At 35.7% G+C, this 15,988-nt stretch overlaps 1 protein-coding gene across 1 annotated transcript in view; it reads right to left on the minus strand.

Moving 5' to 3' along the window:
* Positions 1 to 1,572: 1,572 nt before the first annotated feature.
* The window catches only part of LOC145508655 (sperm-associated acrosin inhibitor-like), a 153,820-nt gene continuing 139,404 nt past the window's right edge, over positions 1,573 to 15,988 (minus strand). The window contains exons 3-6 of the mRNA XM_081495722.1: positions 4,821 to 4,897; positions 3,862 to 3,908; positions 2,776 to 2,891; positions 1,573 to 1,847 (exon numbers count right to left, since the gene is read on the minus strand). Coding sequence (XP_081351848.1) covers positions 1,805 to 1,847; positions 2,776 to 2,891; positions 3,862 to 3,908; positions 4,821 to 4,897 — 283 coding nt within the window. The 3' untranslated portion in view covers positions 1,573 to 1,804. The remainder of the gene's footprint in view (positions 1,848 to 2,775; positions 2,892 to 3,861; positions 3,909 to 4,820; positions 4,898 to 15,988) is intronic.

The following is a 15,988-nucleotide window of genomic DNA, read 5'->3' on the forward strand; positions in this document are numbered from 1 at the left end:
GGGGAACACATGTAAACCCATGGCTGATTCATGTCAATGTATGGCAAAAACTATTACAATATTGTAAAGTAATTAGCCCCCAACTAAAATAAATAAATTTATAAAAAAAAAACAAACAAACCATGTTTTCAAAGATGAAAAAAAAATAAAAAATAAAAAATAAAATGCTTTATTGCTAAAGAAATGCTGACCATCAAATGATTCTTAATGAGTCATGGTAATAAATATCAAAGATTACTTATCACAAACTACTATAGCAAATACAACAATAATGAAAAGTGTGAACCATTGCAAGAATTACCAAAATGTGACACAGGGACTCAAAGTGAGCAAATGCTGTTGAAAGAATGGCACTGATACACTTGCTTTATATGAGGTTGCTACATACCTTCAATCAGTAAAAAGTGTAGTATCTGTGAAGTACAATAAAGGAAAATGCAATAAAACAAAGTACTACTGTAGGTATAGGCCTATATATTCCATTTACATGAAATCACACATGTTATATGATTCCATTGATGTGAAATGTCCCGAAGAGGCAGAGAGACCAGAAGTAGTTTAGTGGTTGCCAGGAATTATAGGTGGGGTATTGGGAAGTACATGGGTTTATCTGTTTGTTTTTTTCTTGGAATGGATGGGATGATGGAAATGTTCTGTAAGAAGATAGTGGTGATGGTTGCACAACATTGTGAATATATACTTAAAAACAAAACTTGTTTTAAAATGGGACATTTTAAGTTTTATGATATTGTAAATCAAGTGTTCTTCAATTAATTTAAAAAAATTTTTATAATGGAAAAGAATACATGCATAAAATTACCAGCAGTTCACTGGATGATGTTTCTTATACATGTCTTTTACAATGAAAAAGGCCATTAAAGTGGTTGAATGCATTTTTATAATGTGGCTCTAAATTTATATATTTTAATGGATACTTTCATTATGAATTACTATTAAAGAATGTAAATGAATAAGTAACTCCCATATAGATTATCTTTCAGAGGTAAAAATGTTTACTGAAAAGCCTAGCAGGTCTGATATCACATATGTAGCAGCTTGAAACTTGCTTTCTAGTAGTCAGTCTACAATTCTATCTGGACCAAGCTTTCAATGAAAACTGACCACTCAAATAAAGCCAGTTCTTGCTGGTTGGGAGATAAACAGAGAACCATCAGACATGGAGCACAAAGGAATATTCTAAATCAATAAAGGCAAATTTGGCTGGTCTGCTACTGAACCACTTGGCTAGCATTTGTGATCAAAAGACTGATGTGTAATATTTGTTAGAATTCAAGTTCCCAGATTCCTCTTCTAGAGGTTTTGACTCTTTAGAATAAAGAGAAGCCCAACTGTCTGCACTTTTAATAAACTTCCAAGTAATGGATTATTCACCTTTGAGACTATTTCTTTAATTATAGTTGCCAAAAGTATTCAGGTGTTTTAACCCACTAATCAACCAAAAAAAGAAAGGGTATTTCAATAAAGATAATATTACTTAACATTTAATTGACTGAAATATTCATGATTACAAACCGTATTATGTTTTCTATTATCGAACACACAATTAAGGTAGGTTTTCAATCGTCAATGTTTAATTGAAGAAAGAAAAAAGGAATCTTTTTCATTGGTGGGTTCTTAGAGTTGGAAAAATTCTCCAACAATCTACATTCTGTCTTGTGTACTACTGAAGGCTTAGTCTGGTCATCTAGGAATTTAAAGCCCTGTTTTAGAAGACTAATTGGTTGTAGAATCCATAGCAAAATAGGATTGCAATAAAAACCATAGGAATGTGTGGCTGAGGCAGTCAGCAATGACCCCAATGGCTAAAATCAAATCTTCCACTTTCTCTGTAAAGAAAGAAAAGGAAAGAAAAATTATTTTTAAAAAGTATTTAAAATTGCCTGACTGTTGTACTAAGTGCTTCTCCCTGAGGAGACTGACTGTGAGAGAGCTAGGAGGGCTGTGCTCCACAAGCAGCAGGGCCCCTCCCACCCCTCCTACCCTGCACAGGTCCTCCTGACCCCCTGGGGCTACTTGACTCTTCCTACATGCTCCCTCCCTACTCAGCCTTGGAACCCACCCAGACCTCAAGAAGAGTATTAGATATTGTATTCCTGGTTCTCTAAAAGTAGAAACCCATCTGGGGATTCAGTGAGAGGAAATACCAGTGAGAGAAAATGAGGCAGGAAGTAGGATGGCCGGCTGAACCTTTAGACTGGGAACACCCTCAGAGGTAAGGAGGCAGGCAGGGAGGTTAGGTAGAAGTGTCCTAGACTGCCCTGCTCTCTGAGGAAAGTTTGGAGTCTTCTCATGGAGTTCAGGGGACAAAGTGAACCATCAGAGGAGTTCCTTTCTGACATAAATTGTAGTGGATTTAAATTTCTCAAGGCAGTAGAGTTTCTTGCTCAGTTATGCTCCCTGTAGCTTAGAGCTACATCATAGAGGTTATTATTCAATCTCTGGAGTTAAGAATTACATTATACTGGTCACCAGACTGCCAGTATTAAGTCAAGCAATTAAATCAAGTAAATGTAATTGGTTTATACATGTTGGAAACATCCAGCAAGAGTATACTTCAAGGTCAAATAAAAACTATTTTTATTGAATGAGACTTCAGGTAAAGATACCAGTGTGTTTCTGTGGCTTTTACAGGAAAGAACAGTTATTTTCTATGTCTTACTGTGCTTTGGCTATCAGAAACATGGATGTTCCTATTATTTTCTGATTGTGTCTTCATTATTTTTGAAGAGGCAATATTGAGTTTTTTGTTCTTACATTTTTTCACTGCAGAAAACGCATTTATTGGAGTACGTTTTGCCATTCGTTGCACAGACTGGATCCATTTCTCTGCTACAAAAATGTAATTGACGAATATATATACCACAATCTGGCTGTTAAATATAAACAGACAACATAATATTTTTCAGATAATGAATTTCTTGAATAAAATGTTCTTTGTTCTTAATACATCATGGTATGTATTAAAATGAAATATATTCTATATTGAAGTTTAAAAATAGACACAAGTTACTCACATATAAAAAATGCTGTACAGTAGAAACCAACACAACACTGGAATGCAACTATCCCAAGTATAAAAGAGTGAATTTGTTATAATTCTCCTGTTTTTCTCAATAGTTTCACTATTAGATACTCTGATATTCTCAGATTACTACCATATATGTATTTTTTCATACATATTAGTGTTTATAAATGTGTATTTAACCATGTACATATATATAATTTGGTTAGTAATGGCAGTGTTGGTAATTTACATAAATAAATAGAAGTGTGTGTATACTGACATAACCTGCTTTTTTTTAAATATATAATACCTAAATTCTTATTGGAACATAGGAATGCTCATTCACTTACTTACTGCTATATGAGCTGATTTTTAGGCATGTTTAAATATATTCATCTGTTTAGTTGTTCAGAAATGTAGTTGATTTTCTTCACCTCTGTATAATATTTCACTCTGAGGTTTTATGAAAATTATTATTTTATATTCCTCCTATAAGTGGAAAAAATTTTTTAGCTTCTTTAATTTTAGCCTTTCTCTTTTCTAGCGTAAACAATTCTACTTTAAACACCACTTAACTACTTTCAGATGATGGTATATAACAAAGTTTATGCCCAATAATAAAATTTTGAGTAAGGGATATTTTTACCTTGTCTGAAATGACAGATGGTTTGAATGGCTGGCAAGATTCTATTTCTTGAACATAGCGTAATAAGGACACTTTATCTTACTTTCTGAAGAATTATTATGTGGTATTTTTTTTTTTTTAATTTAGCTTTTAAACTAAATAATGAAAAGTTTACCTTTTTCAATTCCCACATTAATCAACATAAACTTACAGCTTCACGTGTTTCACGCACTTTTCTTGAAGATAAAAAAGAAGTTTCTGCAATCAACATACAAAAGGAAGATTAAAAGTAAGATGATGAAGACGGAAAAACAGTCTTTGATAGGACATACCCACCTCTATACAAATCACCTACACAAACACAGCAAGTAATGAGCTGAGGCTACTGTGGCAGTATCAAAATAATAATTTCACAAAATAACTCTGAATCTGGAAACAGAATTCTAAATTCACCTCACTCTGTGAAAAAATAACTTTAAGTATGGTTTAATAATCACCAAAACTTCCTGTGGAGATACCTTTTTCCTCATTTTTATAAATAAGATATTCTAGTCAGAGAAAAAACACCTTGCTTAATGCAACTTAATATGCTTGTATGAAGTCACTTAATATGAATAAGTTAATTACTACTTAATTTCTTCAAACTCAGCTCGAGTATCATCAATCACTTTAATATCTCACAGGTACTCTACTCTGAAATTCATGGGCCACCTTGTGCTTTTAGAAAGATAAGTTGTCAGCAGAGGGATCAATTAGTTCTCTCCTAACACAAATTTTGACTTTAGTGCACTCAGAGCTGGCAAGCAATGAGTAGGACTGTTGAGGAATACCAGATCTAGAGGACAGTATTAGTCCCCACACTCTGCATTTAGCAACCATGAAATCTGACCTCCAAAAATGGGGAAAATTAGATAAATATCTTTAGTCCTAAACGAACAAACATCTAAATTCTACTGTTCATTCTAACCACCCTTTCTATCTCTACCTTTCTAAGGAGGGAAATGAGAAACCCTTGTGAAAAGATATTTGTAACACATGTCATTTCGTTGTGCCAGTTTAAGTATTATATGCCCAGCACAGCAAGCTCCTCCACTCCTTGATAACAATAGTTGTTTCCTGCATTTCTATGATGTGTGAACTGCTTCATCCAGGATCGAAAAATTTACTCACCACAATCAAGAGGAAATGCCAAGCCAATGATTAAAATAGCTTTGATCCATGATGAGAAGAAAGACATTTTATCAAGTCTGTAGAAGAAATGCATAGGAATGCTCATAACACACCGGCGCAGGAACAAATTGCCCATTTCCAAATGAAAGTTTCTTACTTCTAAAGGAACTAACCCACTCTCCTGGATTTGTAATTATGGTGGGAATCTTGCCCCAATCCACAGGACATCCAGGCGAACAGGAGGCCTCGTAGAGGCTTGAGAGAAACGCTAGGACAGGTCCTCTTTGCCCACTTCAAGAAGGAGAAGTTCACTCTCCCAACCCTTGGCTCAGCCCACAAGGAGCCTGGCTGCATTTAAAGAAATATGCACTTTGGAAGTTCAGTTTCTCCTCAGAAAATAAACACTTGTTTCAGAAAGGACTGACCTGGAGCAGTCCTCACTCCAGTGTGACACACCAGGGCTGCCTCCATAGCATCCCCACCTGACCTACCTCACACAGAGAAGGAGGCAGAGAGTGAGGGCTGCAGCTCCAGGGACTGCGCCTGTAGGATCTCCTCGCCTCAATTTCCCCCAGCTGAGGAGTCTCCTTTAATGGACTGTAGGTGCGCAGCCCGGTGCAGGGACATAGATGACCCCTAGCAGATAAGACCCTGAGGTTTTCTGTGTTCTTCCTCATAAAGATCTCACACAGATCATCTCTCAGCAGGGGTTTGGGGCAATTTTAATCTGATGAACATGTAGGAGGAAGGGAGAAGGTGACAACAATTCTTTGAAATCCTAAGGTATAGAAGAGATGGGAGAGCTTTCCAAGCTCCTGAGTTGAAAACAAAGACTCATCAAACCACAAAGAGAAGAATGAGTTTCGGGAGCTATAATTAGATACATACCTACACCCTTAGTATTTTGAAGGACACTAGAAGCCCATTAGACTCAACCGGAGATTGGATTCTCATTATACCTTTTTTTTTTAATTAAATGGAAATTTTCATGAAGCCATAAGCACTAACACAGAGAGTTACTGGGTTCCTTTAATCAATTTTCCCCAATGAGAACATCTTGTAAGATTATAGTACAAATTCACGACCAGGAGTGTTCAAAAAGCTCCCAGGTGACAGCCAGAGTAGCCAGCTTAGGGAAGCTGAGCTGGAGGACAGCATGTGAAGATCAAGGAGAGCAAGAAGGCTTGGGAATACAATCGAGATCACAGGGACAACACCCTAAACTATATGATGAATATAGTTTACAATCTTTAGTCAAGTAGGAAACCACACAGAGTTTGAAGTAGAGTAGGAAGAGATGTAATATAAACTGTTTAATCTGCTTCACAGCCTGAAAGTCCAGAGTTCAAATGCCATCTACCACTCAGCAACCTTGAGATAATATTCAGACTTTCTAATCTACTATTTCCTAATTTTAAATGTGAGAATAATAATTTCTGTCTCAAAGATTTGTCATAAATATTAGGGGTAAAATATTAAAACAGGATGCACTTAAAATTGTGTTAGGCTTACATTTGTCACCCTAATCTAACCTGACTTTTTTTCAGTGAAGAAAGCTAAGATTTAGAAAAGAACCTTTGAATACCGCTATTCAAAACCCACTTAATGGGTTTTGAACAAAATCTGCTAAGTACAAAAATTTTTCCTTTATTATAGTGAAGTTATGACAATGCTTCCACTAGATTTTTGAAATATTACAGAGATACTGTCAGAGACGTCTCTGCAGATAATCCTGGCACATGACATTAGAGGAGAAATTAAACTGAAGTTTAGAGTTGAAGTGAATGTAAAGTCCTTGTACTGGCTTTTTTTCTCTATGTGCATTTGTTAGTGGAGATTAAGAACTGGAGACACTGCCTATGAAACAGAACAGGTCACAAGTTTTCTAAATTATCCACTAAAGGAGTGTTAGATATGTGACATTGTGTTATTTGACGCATATCTTTTCTGAAAATGCTTACATACATAAATATATTTATATGCATAAAGGTACAGGTATTTATTACATAACAATACTAAAATCACACATAAATATGTGTATATGTGATATATTCATAAATGTATATATAGTTCTATATATTCACAAATATCCTAACATATACATATACATATAATAAAACATATATGAAATAACATTATCATTAGAGATACACAGAGACATCTATATACACATAGTATATAAATATACACATATATAACACACATATATATAAACATAAGTTATCTAAGTGAGCCCTAAATGTCATCACAAGTATCCTTAAAAAAGGGAGACTGAAAGAAATTTGATGCAGACTCACTAAAAAGGTCAAAATGAAGATGGAACTAAGAGAAATTTGAAGATGCTGGACTTAAATATGATTGATGATAGAGAAATAGATAAAAATAGAGACAGAAAAATAAAATCAAGATACTTCCTTGAAACTAGTTTTTTTTAATTTAAAAATCAATCATATATCTTCATATGACCATATACAAACACAAGTTCCTTTTAAGTTATTCTTGTTAAATACTTTTGCCAGCAATCTTGTAAGTTGTGCAGGTCACCACATGCTCATTCCCCTAATTCTACATTTTTAGTAGTTGCATTGTTGAGTCAAATAATCTGTGCAGTTTAAATTTTAAAGATAAGACCAATTTACTCTTCAAAACTCTCATACCATCTTCCTATGGAAAAGACAGACTACAAGCATGCCTGTTTCTCTGTATCTCATTAAATGAGTGCCATCTGAAGTATTTATGTTTTCACATACACATTTAAACATATATACAAGTATAAAATGTTCATATTTGGAAGATTTTGTTCAGGGACAAAATTTCTCCATTTGGGAATAAATTAAATTTGTTTACTAATTAAGTTAATGAAGTAATAATTTCCATTTTTTTATTTTTAAGAATTTTCATCTATAAACATGGTTTAACTTCCTATTTATTTAAGTCCAGAGTATGTGAAGAAATTAATTATTCATTTCTAATTAACACAATTCACATCTATGATCTGCAAAATGAGAAATTTGGAAATCTTTGGTGAAATCATGTTATATATAACATACAGAAATTTATCAGCTTATGTGAAATGGTGACGGGTGAACTTTGGATACTGGCCTGTTTTGTATATTTAGAATTAACTCTAGCTGGAGAATGCTGAAATATATGCTTCTTCTCTAATATACCAAAGTTTATGGTGCTTAGGAGATCCTGTTAGATGTTCACTGAATACAAGATAGTTCAGTCTGTATACATGGTCATAAGATTCCCCCATCCCCACTGGCAGAAATACATATATGCATATATTCCTGGTTTAATGAATATGACAAAACAGACTACTTTGGGGATATGGCAGAATTTGGTTCCAGATTATTGCATGAAGTAAATATTGCAATGAAGTAAGTAACACAAATTTACTGGCTTCCCAATGCATGAACAGAGAGCCTGGTCGGCTACAGTCCACAGGTCACAAAGAGTTGGACATGACTGAAGTGACTTAGCATGCATGAATGCATATAAGTATTTTAACTATTCCATCATGTCTACAATGATTAATTTGGGGTATATAAATACAACAATAAACTGGCTACTAAAAAGAATAAAATTTCAAGTTTTGTATTCAAACTCTTTCATTACCAAAATATTAGGTTTAAAATATTGTTACATTTCCTATGTCTCATTTTCATTATGTCCAAAATATAGAGCTGATATGTTCCTTAACATGATTTTTTAAAGAACTAAATTGGGTAACATGTGGAAAACTGTTTCACAGAACTTTTGAGAACAGTCACACAAAAAGGAGCATTTCTATTCCTTAGTGGATAATAACTTTATTATATTTAAATACCTAGATAACAATCATCATCTCTGCTTTTGCTTATTATTTCTCACATCTGACATAGGACATGATGTATAGCATAACTTTATATATATGGAATTTAAAAAATACATAAATGAAACATGCATGTTTCCTAAAGAATTTTTTCACAAACTCTTCTACAAAGAAAAAGTGATGCAACTGGCTGAAAGCATTTTTCTAATGTTGCTCTACAAAGTAACATTCTAATGTATACTTTCCTTAAGAGGAATATTAGAAATTTAAATGATCTAATAGCTCCCACAGTAATTACTCTGAAATTTAAAAGTATCCATCGAGAAGAAAGAAGAACAAAATGCCTAGTATAGCATATGTCATAGATTTCTAGTTGTCATTCAACAGTCAATCTACATTTCTGCCATTACACTCAAGGTATGAATAATCCTTTTCTCACACAGCTAAAGCCTGCTTCTTGTGGCTGAAGATGGAGACAAATGGAGAAACATCTGACTGGGACCAAATACAGCAAGTCCTAAGTCAATAAAGGCTGTGTTACCTCCCATTTCAGGAGCACCCACTTACCTCTCAACTGACTTGTGGGACCAAGAATGAAAAACATCATAAATTTTTCCCAAGCATCATTAATCTTATATTATCTCTTTATAGATTTTGAAATTCATTCAGTTATAGGTATAATGTAGGTCTTAGAGTCAGTATTAACTAAGATCCATGACCATAATGTTAATCTGGGTTGCTTCTTAGATTTCAATTCAGACACCTCTCCTAGAAGTTCCAAGTCTTTAGTATAGAGAGAATCCATGTTATCTGTACTTTTTATAAACACCCAAGTAACTAATATTTGGTCATCTTTGGAAAATATCTTTCTGACTATAGGTGTCAAAAATATGTTTGTCTTAATCAATTAGCCAACCAAATAAAAAAGGGGCATGTTAAAAATATATATATAACACCATTCAACATTTTATGGGGCAAATATTTAATGTTTTAAATTGCATGAGGTTGTACATTATCAAACATATGACTAAGATACTAGTTTTTCAAACTGTCATTAAAGAACTGAACACAGTAACAATGCTGAAACCAAAGGATCTTAAAGTTAGAAAGAACTTGGAATATCTTACATTCCATCTTGAATTCTGCAGGGTTCACCTGATTGTCTAAGAATGGAAGACCCTGACTGTGCAACTCTAAATGTCTATAGAATCCACTGCAAAATGGAATCACAGTAAAAGATGTAGGAATGTGTAGCTCTAGCAAAAAGTCAACCTTTACCATAATGAGCAACAGTAAATTTGCCATCACTTTTTCTATAAAAAGAATCAGAGAGGAAGGGGGAAAAATGATTAAAGAACCCAGAAAATTAAACTCTCTGGCAATACACAAAATGTTCCTAAATGAGGAGATTTGAACTGAAGGACATTACAGAAAGGCTGTGTTCTACTTCTATAAGGAGCAGGACCCCGGGCGCTTCTCTGTCTTACACTGTCCTGTCCCTACCATGGGACTTCTCAATCCTTATTTGCTCAGTCTCACAGAAAACAAACCAATCTGATCACATGAACCACAGCCTTGTCTAATTCAATGAAACTATGAGCCATGCCGTGTAGGGCCACCTAAGACGGATGGGTCATGGTAGAGAGTTCTGATAAAATGTGGTCCACTGGAGAAGTGAATGGTAAACCACTTCAGTATTCTTGCCCTGAGAACCCCATGAACAGTATGAAAAGGCAAAAAGATAGCACACTGAAAGATGAACTCCCCAGGTCAGTAGGTACCCAATATGCTACTGGAGATCAGTGGAAAAATAACTCCAGAAAAGAAGGAAGAGACGGAGCCAAAGCAAAAACAACACCCAGTTGTTGATGTGACTGGTGATAGAAGCAAAGTCCGATGCTGTAAAGAGCATGAATCAAGGCAAATTGGAAGTGGTCAAACAGGAGATGGTAAGAGTGAATCTTGACATATTAGGACTCAGCAAACTAAAATGGACTGGAATGGGTGAATTTAGCTCAGATGACCATTATATCTACTATTGTGGGCAAGAATCCCTTAGAAGAAATGGAGTAGCCATCATAGTCAACAAAAGAGTCTGAAATGCAGTACTTGGATGCAATCTCAAAAATGACAGAATGATCTGTTCGTTTCCAAGGCAAACCATTCAATATCACAGTAATCCAAATCTATGCCCCGACCACTAATGCTGAAGGAGTTGAAGTTGAATGGTTCTATGAAGACCTATAAGACCTTCTAGTGGTCTAACACCCAAAAAAGATGTCCTTTTCATTATATGGCACTGGAATGTAAAAGTAGGAAGTCAAGAAATACCTGGAGTAACAAGCAAGATTGGCCGTGGAGTACAGAATGAAGCAGGGCAAAGGCTAATAGAGTTTTGCCAAGAGAACACACTGGTCATAGCAAACACCCTCTTCCAACAACACAAGAGAATACTCTACACAGGGACATCACCAGATGGTCAATACCAAAATCAGATTGATTATATTCTTTGCAGCCAGAGATGGAGAAGCTCTATACAGTCACCAAAAACAAGACTGGGAGCTGACTGTGGCTCAGATCATGAACTGCTTATTGCCAAAATCAGACTTAAATTGGAAAGATGAGAAAAAATCACTAGACCATTCAGGTATGACCTAAATCAAATCCCTTACAATTATACAGTGAAAGTGAGAAATAGATTCAAAGCATTAGATCTGATAGACAGAGTGCCTGAAGAACTATGGACAGAGGTTCATGACATTGTACATGAGGCAGGGATCAAGACCATCCCCAAGAAAAAGAAATGCAAAAAGGCAAACTGGTTGTCTGACGAGGTCTTACAAATAGCTGAGAAAAGAAGAAAAGTGAAAGGCAAAGGAGAAAAGGGAAGATATACCCATTTGAATGCAGAGTTCCAAAGAATATTAAGGAGAGATAAGAAAGCCTTCCTCAGTGATCAGTGCAAAGAAACAGAGGAAAACAAGAGAATGGGAAAGACTAGCAATCTCTTAAAGAAAATTAGAGATACCAAAAGAATATTTCATGCAAAGATGGGCACAATAAAGGACAGAAATGGTATGGACCTAACAGAAGCAGAAGATATTAAGAAGAGGTGCAAGAATACACAGAAGAACTATGCAAAACAGATCTTCACAACCCAGATAATAACGATGGTATGATCATTCACCTAGAGTCAGACCCCTGGAATGCAAAGTCAAGTGGGCCTTAGGAAGCATCACTACGAACAAAGCTAGTGGAGGTGATGGAATTCCAGTTGAGCTATTTCAAATCCTAAAAGATGATGCTGTGAAAGTGCTGCACTCAGTATGCCAGCAAATTTGGATAACTCAGCAGTGGCCACAGGACTGGAAAAGGTCAGTTTCACTACAATCCCAAAGAAAGGCAATGTCAAAGAATGTTTAAACTACCACACAATTGCACTCATCTCACACGCTGGTAAAGTAATGCTCAAAATTCTCCAAGCCAGGCTTCAACAGTACATGAACTGTGAACTTCCATATGTTTAATATGGATTTAGAAAAGGCAGAGGAACCAGAGATTAAATTGCCAACAGTTGCTGGATCATCGAAAAAGCAAGAGAGTTCCAGAAAAACATCTACTTCTGCTTTATTGACTACACCAAAGCCTTTGTGTGGATCACAACAAACTGTGGAAAATTCTGAAAGAGATGGGAATACCAGATCACCTGACCTGCCCCTTGAGAAATCTGCATGCAGGTCAGGAAGCAACAGTTAGAACTGGACATGGAACAACAGATTGGTTCCAAATAGGGAAAGGAGTACGTCAAGGCTGTATATTGTCACCCTGCGTATTTAACTTATATGCAGAGTACATCATGAAAAACGCTGGACTGGATGAAGCACAATCTGGAATCAAGATTGCTGGGAGTAATACTAATAACCTCAGATATGCAGGTGAAACCACCCTTATGGGAGAAGGTGAAGAACTAAAGAACCTCTCATTGAAAGTGAAAGAGGAGAGAGAAAAAGTTGGCTTAAAACTCTAAGCCAAAACATTCAGAAACCTAAGATCATGGCATTTGGTCCCATCACTTAATGGGAAATAGATGGGGAGACAGTGGCTGACTTTATTTTTGGGGGCTCCAAAATCACTGCAGATGGTGACTGCAGCCATGAATTTGAAAGATGCTTGCTCCTTGGAAGAGAAGTTATGACCAACCTAGACAAATATTAAAAAGCAGAGACGTTACTTTGCCAACTAAGGTCCATCTAGTCAAAGCTATGGTTTTTCCATTAGTCATGAATGGTTGTGACAGTGGACTATAAAGAAAGCTGAACGCTGAAGACTGATGCTTTTGAACTGTGTAGTTGGAGAAGACTCTTGAGAGTCCCTTGGACAGCAAGGAGATCCAACCAGTCCATCCTAAAGGAAATCAGTCTTGAATATTCATTGGAAGGACTGATGTTGAAGCTGAAACTCCAATACTTTGGCTACCTGATGTGAAGAACTGACTCATTTGAAAAGACCCCAATGCTGGGAAAGATTGAAAGCGGGAGAAGAAGTGGACGACAGAGGATGAGATGGTTGGATGGTATCACCAACTCAATGGACATGAGTTTGAGTAAACTCAGGAGTTGGTGATGGACAGGGAGGCCTGGCATGCTGTAGTCCCTGCGGTGGCAAAGAGTCGGACATGACTAAGTGACTGACCTGAACTGATTTGCTCAATCCTTCAGATGAGACCTAAGAATGGAAAGCAACAGTCATTGTGTTATTTCACATTTTCCAAGAGGCAGACTCGCTTTTGAGCTGGGTAGATATTTCATGAGACAGAACACATGTCAAAGAACAGGGGGGAGTGTTGCAGAAAAGTCTGTCGAACCTTTAGGCCACAAACTCTTTCTGAGTGGAAGAGAGAGGACAGTGAGTTTGGTTCAATGTATCTTAGACTGCTCTGCACTCTCAGGACAGTTTCAAAGGCCACCATCATCATTTCAGGAGACAAAGCTGACTATCACCTGGGGCCCTTTCTAGCCTTATTGGGCCCATTGTAAGGGATATTAGAGTTCAATCTTTAGTCTGTTCCTTGCTCAATTATGCCCCCCTATGGCTGGAGATCTGCAAGGCTGTTTCTCATGGCTCCAAGGAGATCTACTATTGACCACCAGAGACTTGGAAAAACTTGGTCACTAGTCTGCCATGAGTAATTCATAATCAGTTAAATTAAATGAAGGTTATGAGTTTGTTCATTTGTAAAATATCCAGCATGATTTTAGTAGATAGTTTACTACTACTTTCAGAAGCAAGAATTTTAAGACATGATAGAAGTGTATTTCCTTGGCCTTTAGAGAAATATTAATTTTCTGTATAGTTGTATCTAGATTATCAGAAAATGGATTTTCTTATCATTTCGTGTTTTTTCAAATTACTTTGGAAGAGTAAATATTTACTATTGTTTTATTGAGTGCACCACCCACACACACACACAAAAACAGTTATTGCAATACATGTGGCCATTGGTTGCACAGACTGGATGATATGCTTTCATGCATGTTTTCACATTATTGTATTGACCACAGATAATATCTATTTATCAGACAATGAATTTTTGAATATAATCTTCTTAAATCTTAATATGAAATTCCACATTTTCACCCTCAAGTCATATTCCACTATTTGGTCAATAGAAATCATTACTATTTATTCTTCCACACACTGGGAATTGGGATGGTGCTTTTTCCCCTTTCATTTTGTTAGGATAAATAATTCTGCTCTAAACACACTTTTATTTCCCTCAGTTTTTTATTCAGAAAATAATTACTTGTGGTAGGAATTTTAAGTTAATGGAAAAAATACATTATCATCTTGTAAAGCGACTGCTAAATGCATTTGTATTACTTGTTAAATTCTATTTATTAACCATGGTATAATAATAACACATACACAGTTTTCCTTTTTGAAGAATGAATGTTTTGTGCATTTGGTTTGATCAATTTTGCTGTGATTTTAAAAACCGAAAATGTTTAAAAATCTATGTTTCAACTTCCAAACGAACCGGTAGTAATTTACCCAATGCTTGTACCTTGATGATTTTGTAAGAGCGGTTTCTGCAACCAAAGAACAACTTAAAAACATAAGAGTCCCACATGTACATTGGCAGCAGAAACCTACGTAAGTGGTCTATTCAAGGAACTACAGCTAACGAGGTAAGAATTTTGTTGTAGCAGCAAAATATAAATTCTCAAATATATTCAAAACTTAGAAAAAAGTCATCCCTAATTAACCTAGCTCTGTGAAAAATAGTATGTACTATTTTTTAGTAACTCCTAATATCCTGCTTAAAGATATTAATTTTTTAAAGCTTTTTAAAAGACAGATTTCACTGTGATGAAGATAATGTTCTACGCAAGGTCTCTTGAATTGTGAAGAAATTCTGCTCAGCATTAGGGTCATGGTTTTATTCAACACCTAACAGCTCCCTTTTTCCAAAGTTTATGGGCCACCTTGAGCTTTAAGGAAGATAACTAACTGGTCAACTCAGTTTGAATGAATTCTTTCCTAACTCAAGGCCTTAATTTCATAGATTCAGGGCTGATAATTAAAACGTCAGATTTTCAAGGAATTCCAGAGCTAGAAGAGCTCATTCTTTCCTGATACATTGTATTTAACAACATGAGAATCTGGGCCCCAAATGGAAAAATAATTTAGTTAAACAAGGAGATAAGGTCTACTTCCCCTTTTAATGCACCACTCTTATTTTAACTTCTCTAATATGGGAAATGAGAAAAAGCAATTCAATCATGAAATATTTAAAAGGAGCTTATAATAAGCGCTGTGTCATTTTACCAATGTAAGAATTACAAACCCAATAAAACCACCATTCCATACCTAAGTTACAGCAAAAAGCTTCCTGCATTTCTAAGATATATAGTGTTTTACTCAAGACTGGAAAATATACTCATCAGAATACACAGTAAAGGCCAAAATGACGAAAATCACTTTGATCCAAAAAGAGGTGAGAGGCATTTTATCAAATCTGTCAAAGAACCCCTTCAGTATGTTGGTAATAGTGGCACAGAGTTACGTAGCCCACTTCCAATGGGCAGGCAAGAAATCTAAATAATCTTATAAAGTGTGTGTCTTGCAGAGAAACTATTACAAACCCCTAGATTCTAAGTTAAGGTGGACTGCTTCCTCTGTTGTTCCCCCAACCCTACAATTCAGCAAGAAATGTCATGTTATCAGAAGACTGCTCTGAAATCTGAGAGAAAAACCAGGAAAACTGCTCTGTGAACATGTGAGAAGAAGCTGGTTATTCCTCAAAATCTTTGAGTCAACCCACAAGTAGGCTGACTGCACTTAGTAAGCA

Source organism: Giraffa tippelskirchi, chromosome 6 (assembly GCF_054371585.1).
Source record: "Giraffa tippelskirchi isolate mGirTip1 chromosome 6, T2T-mGirTip1v1.2.pri, whole genome shotgun sequence".
Taxonomy (NCBI): Eukaryota; Metazoa; Chordata; class Mammalia; order Artiodactyla; family Giraffidae; genus Giraffa; species Giraffa tippelskirchi.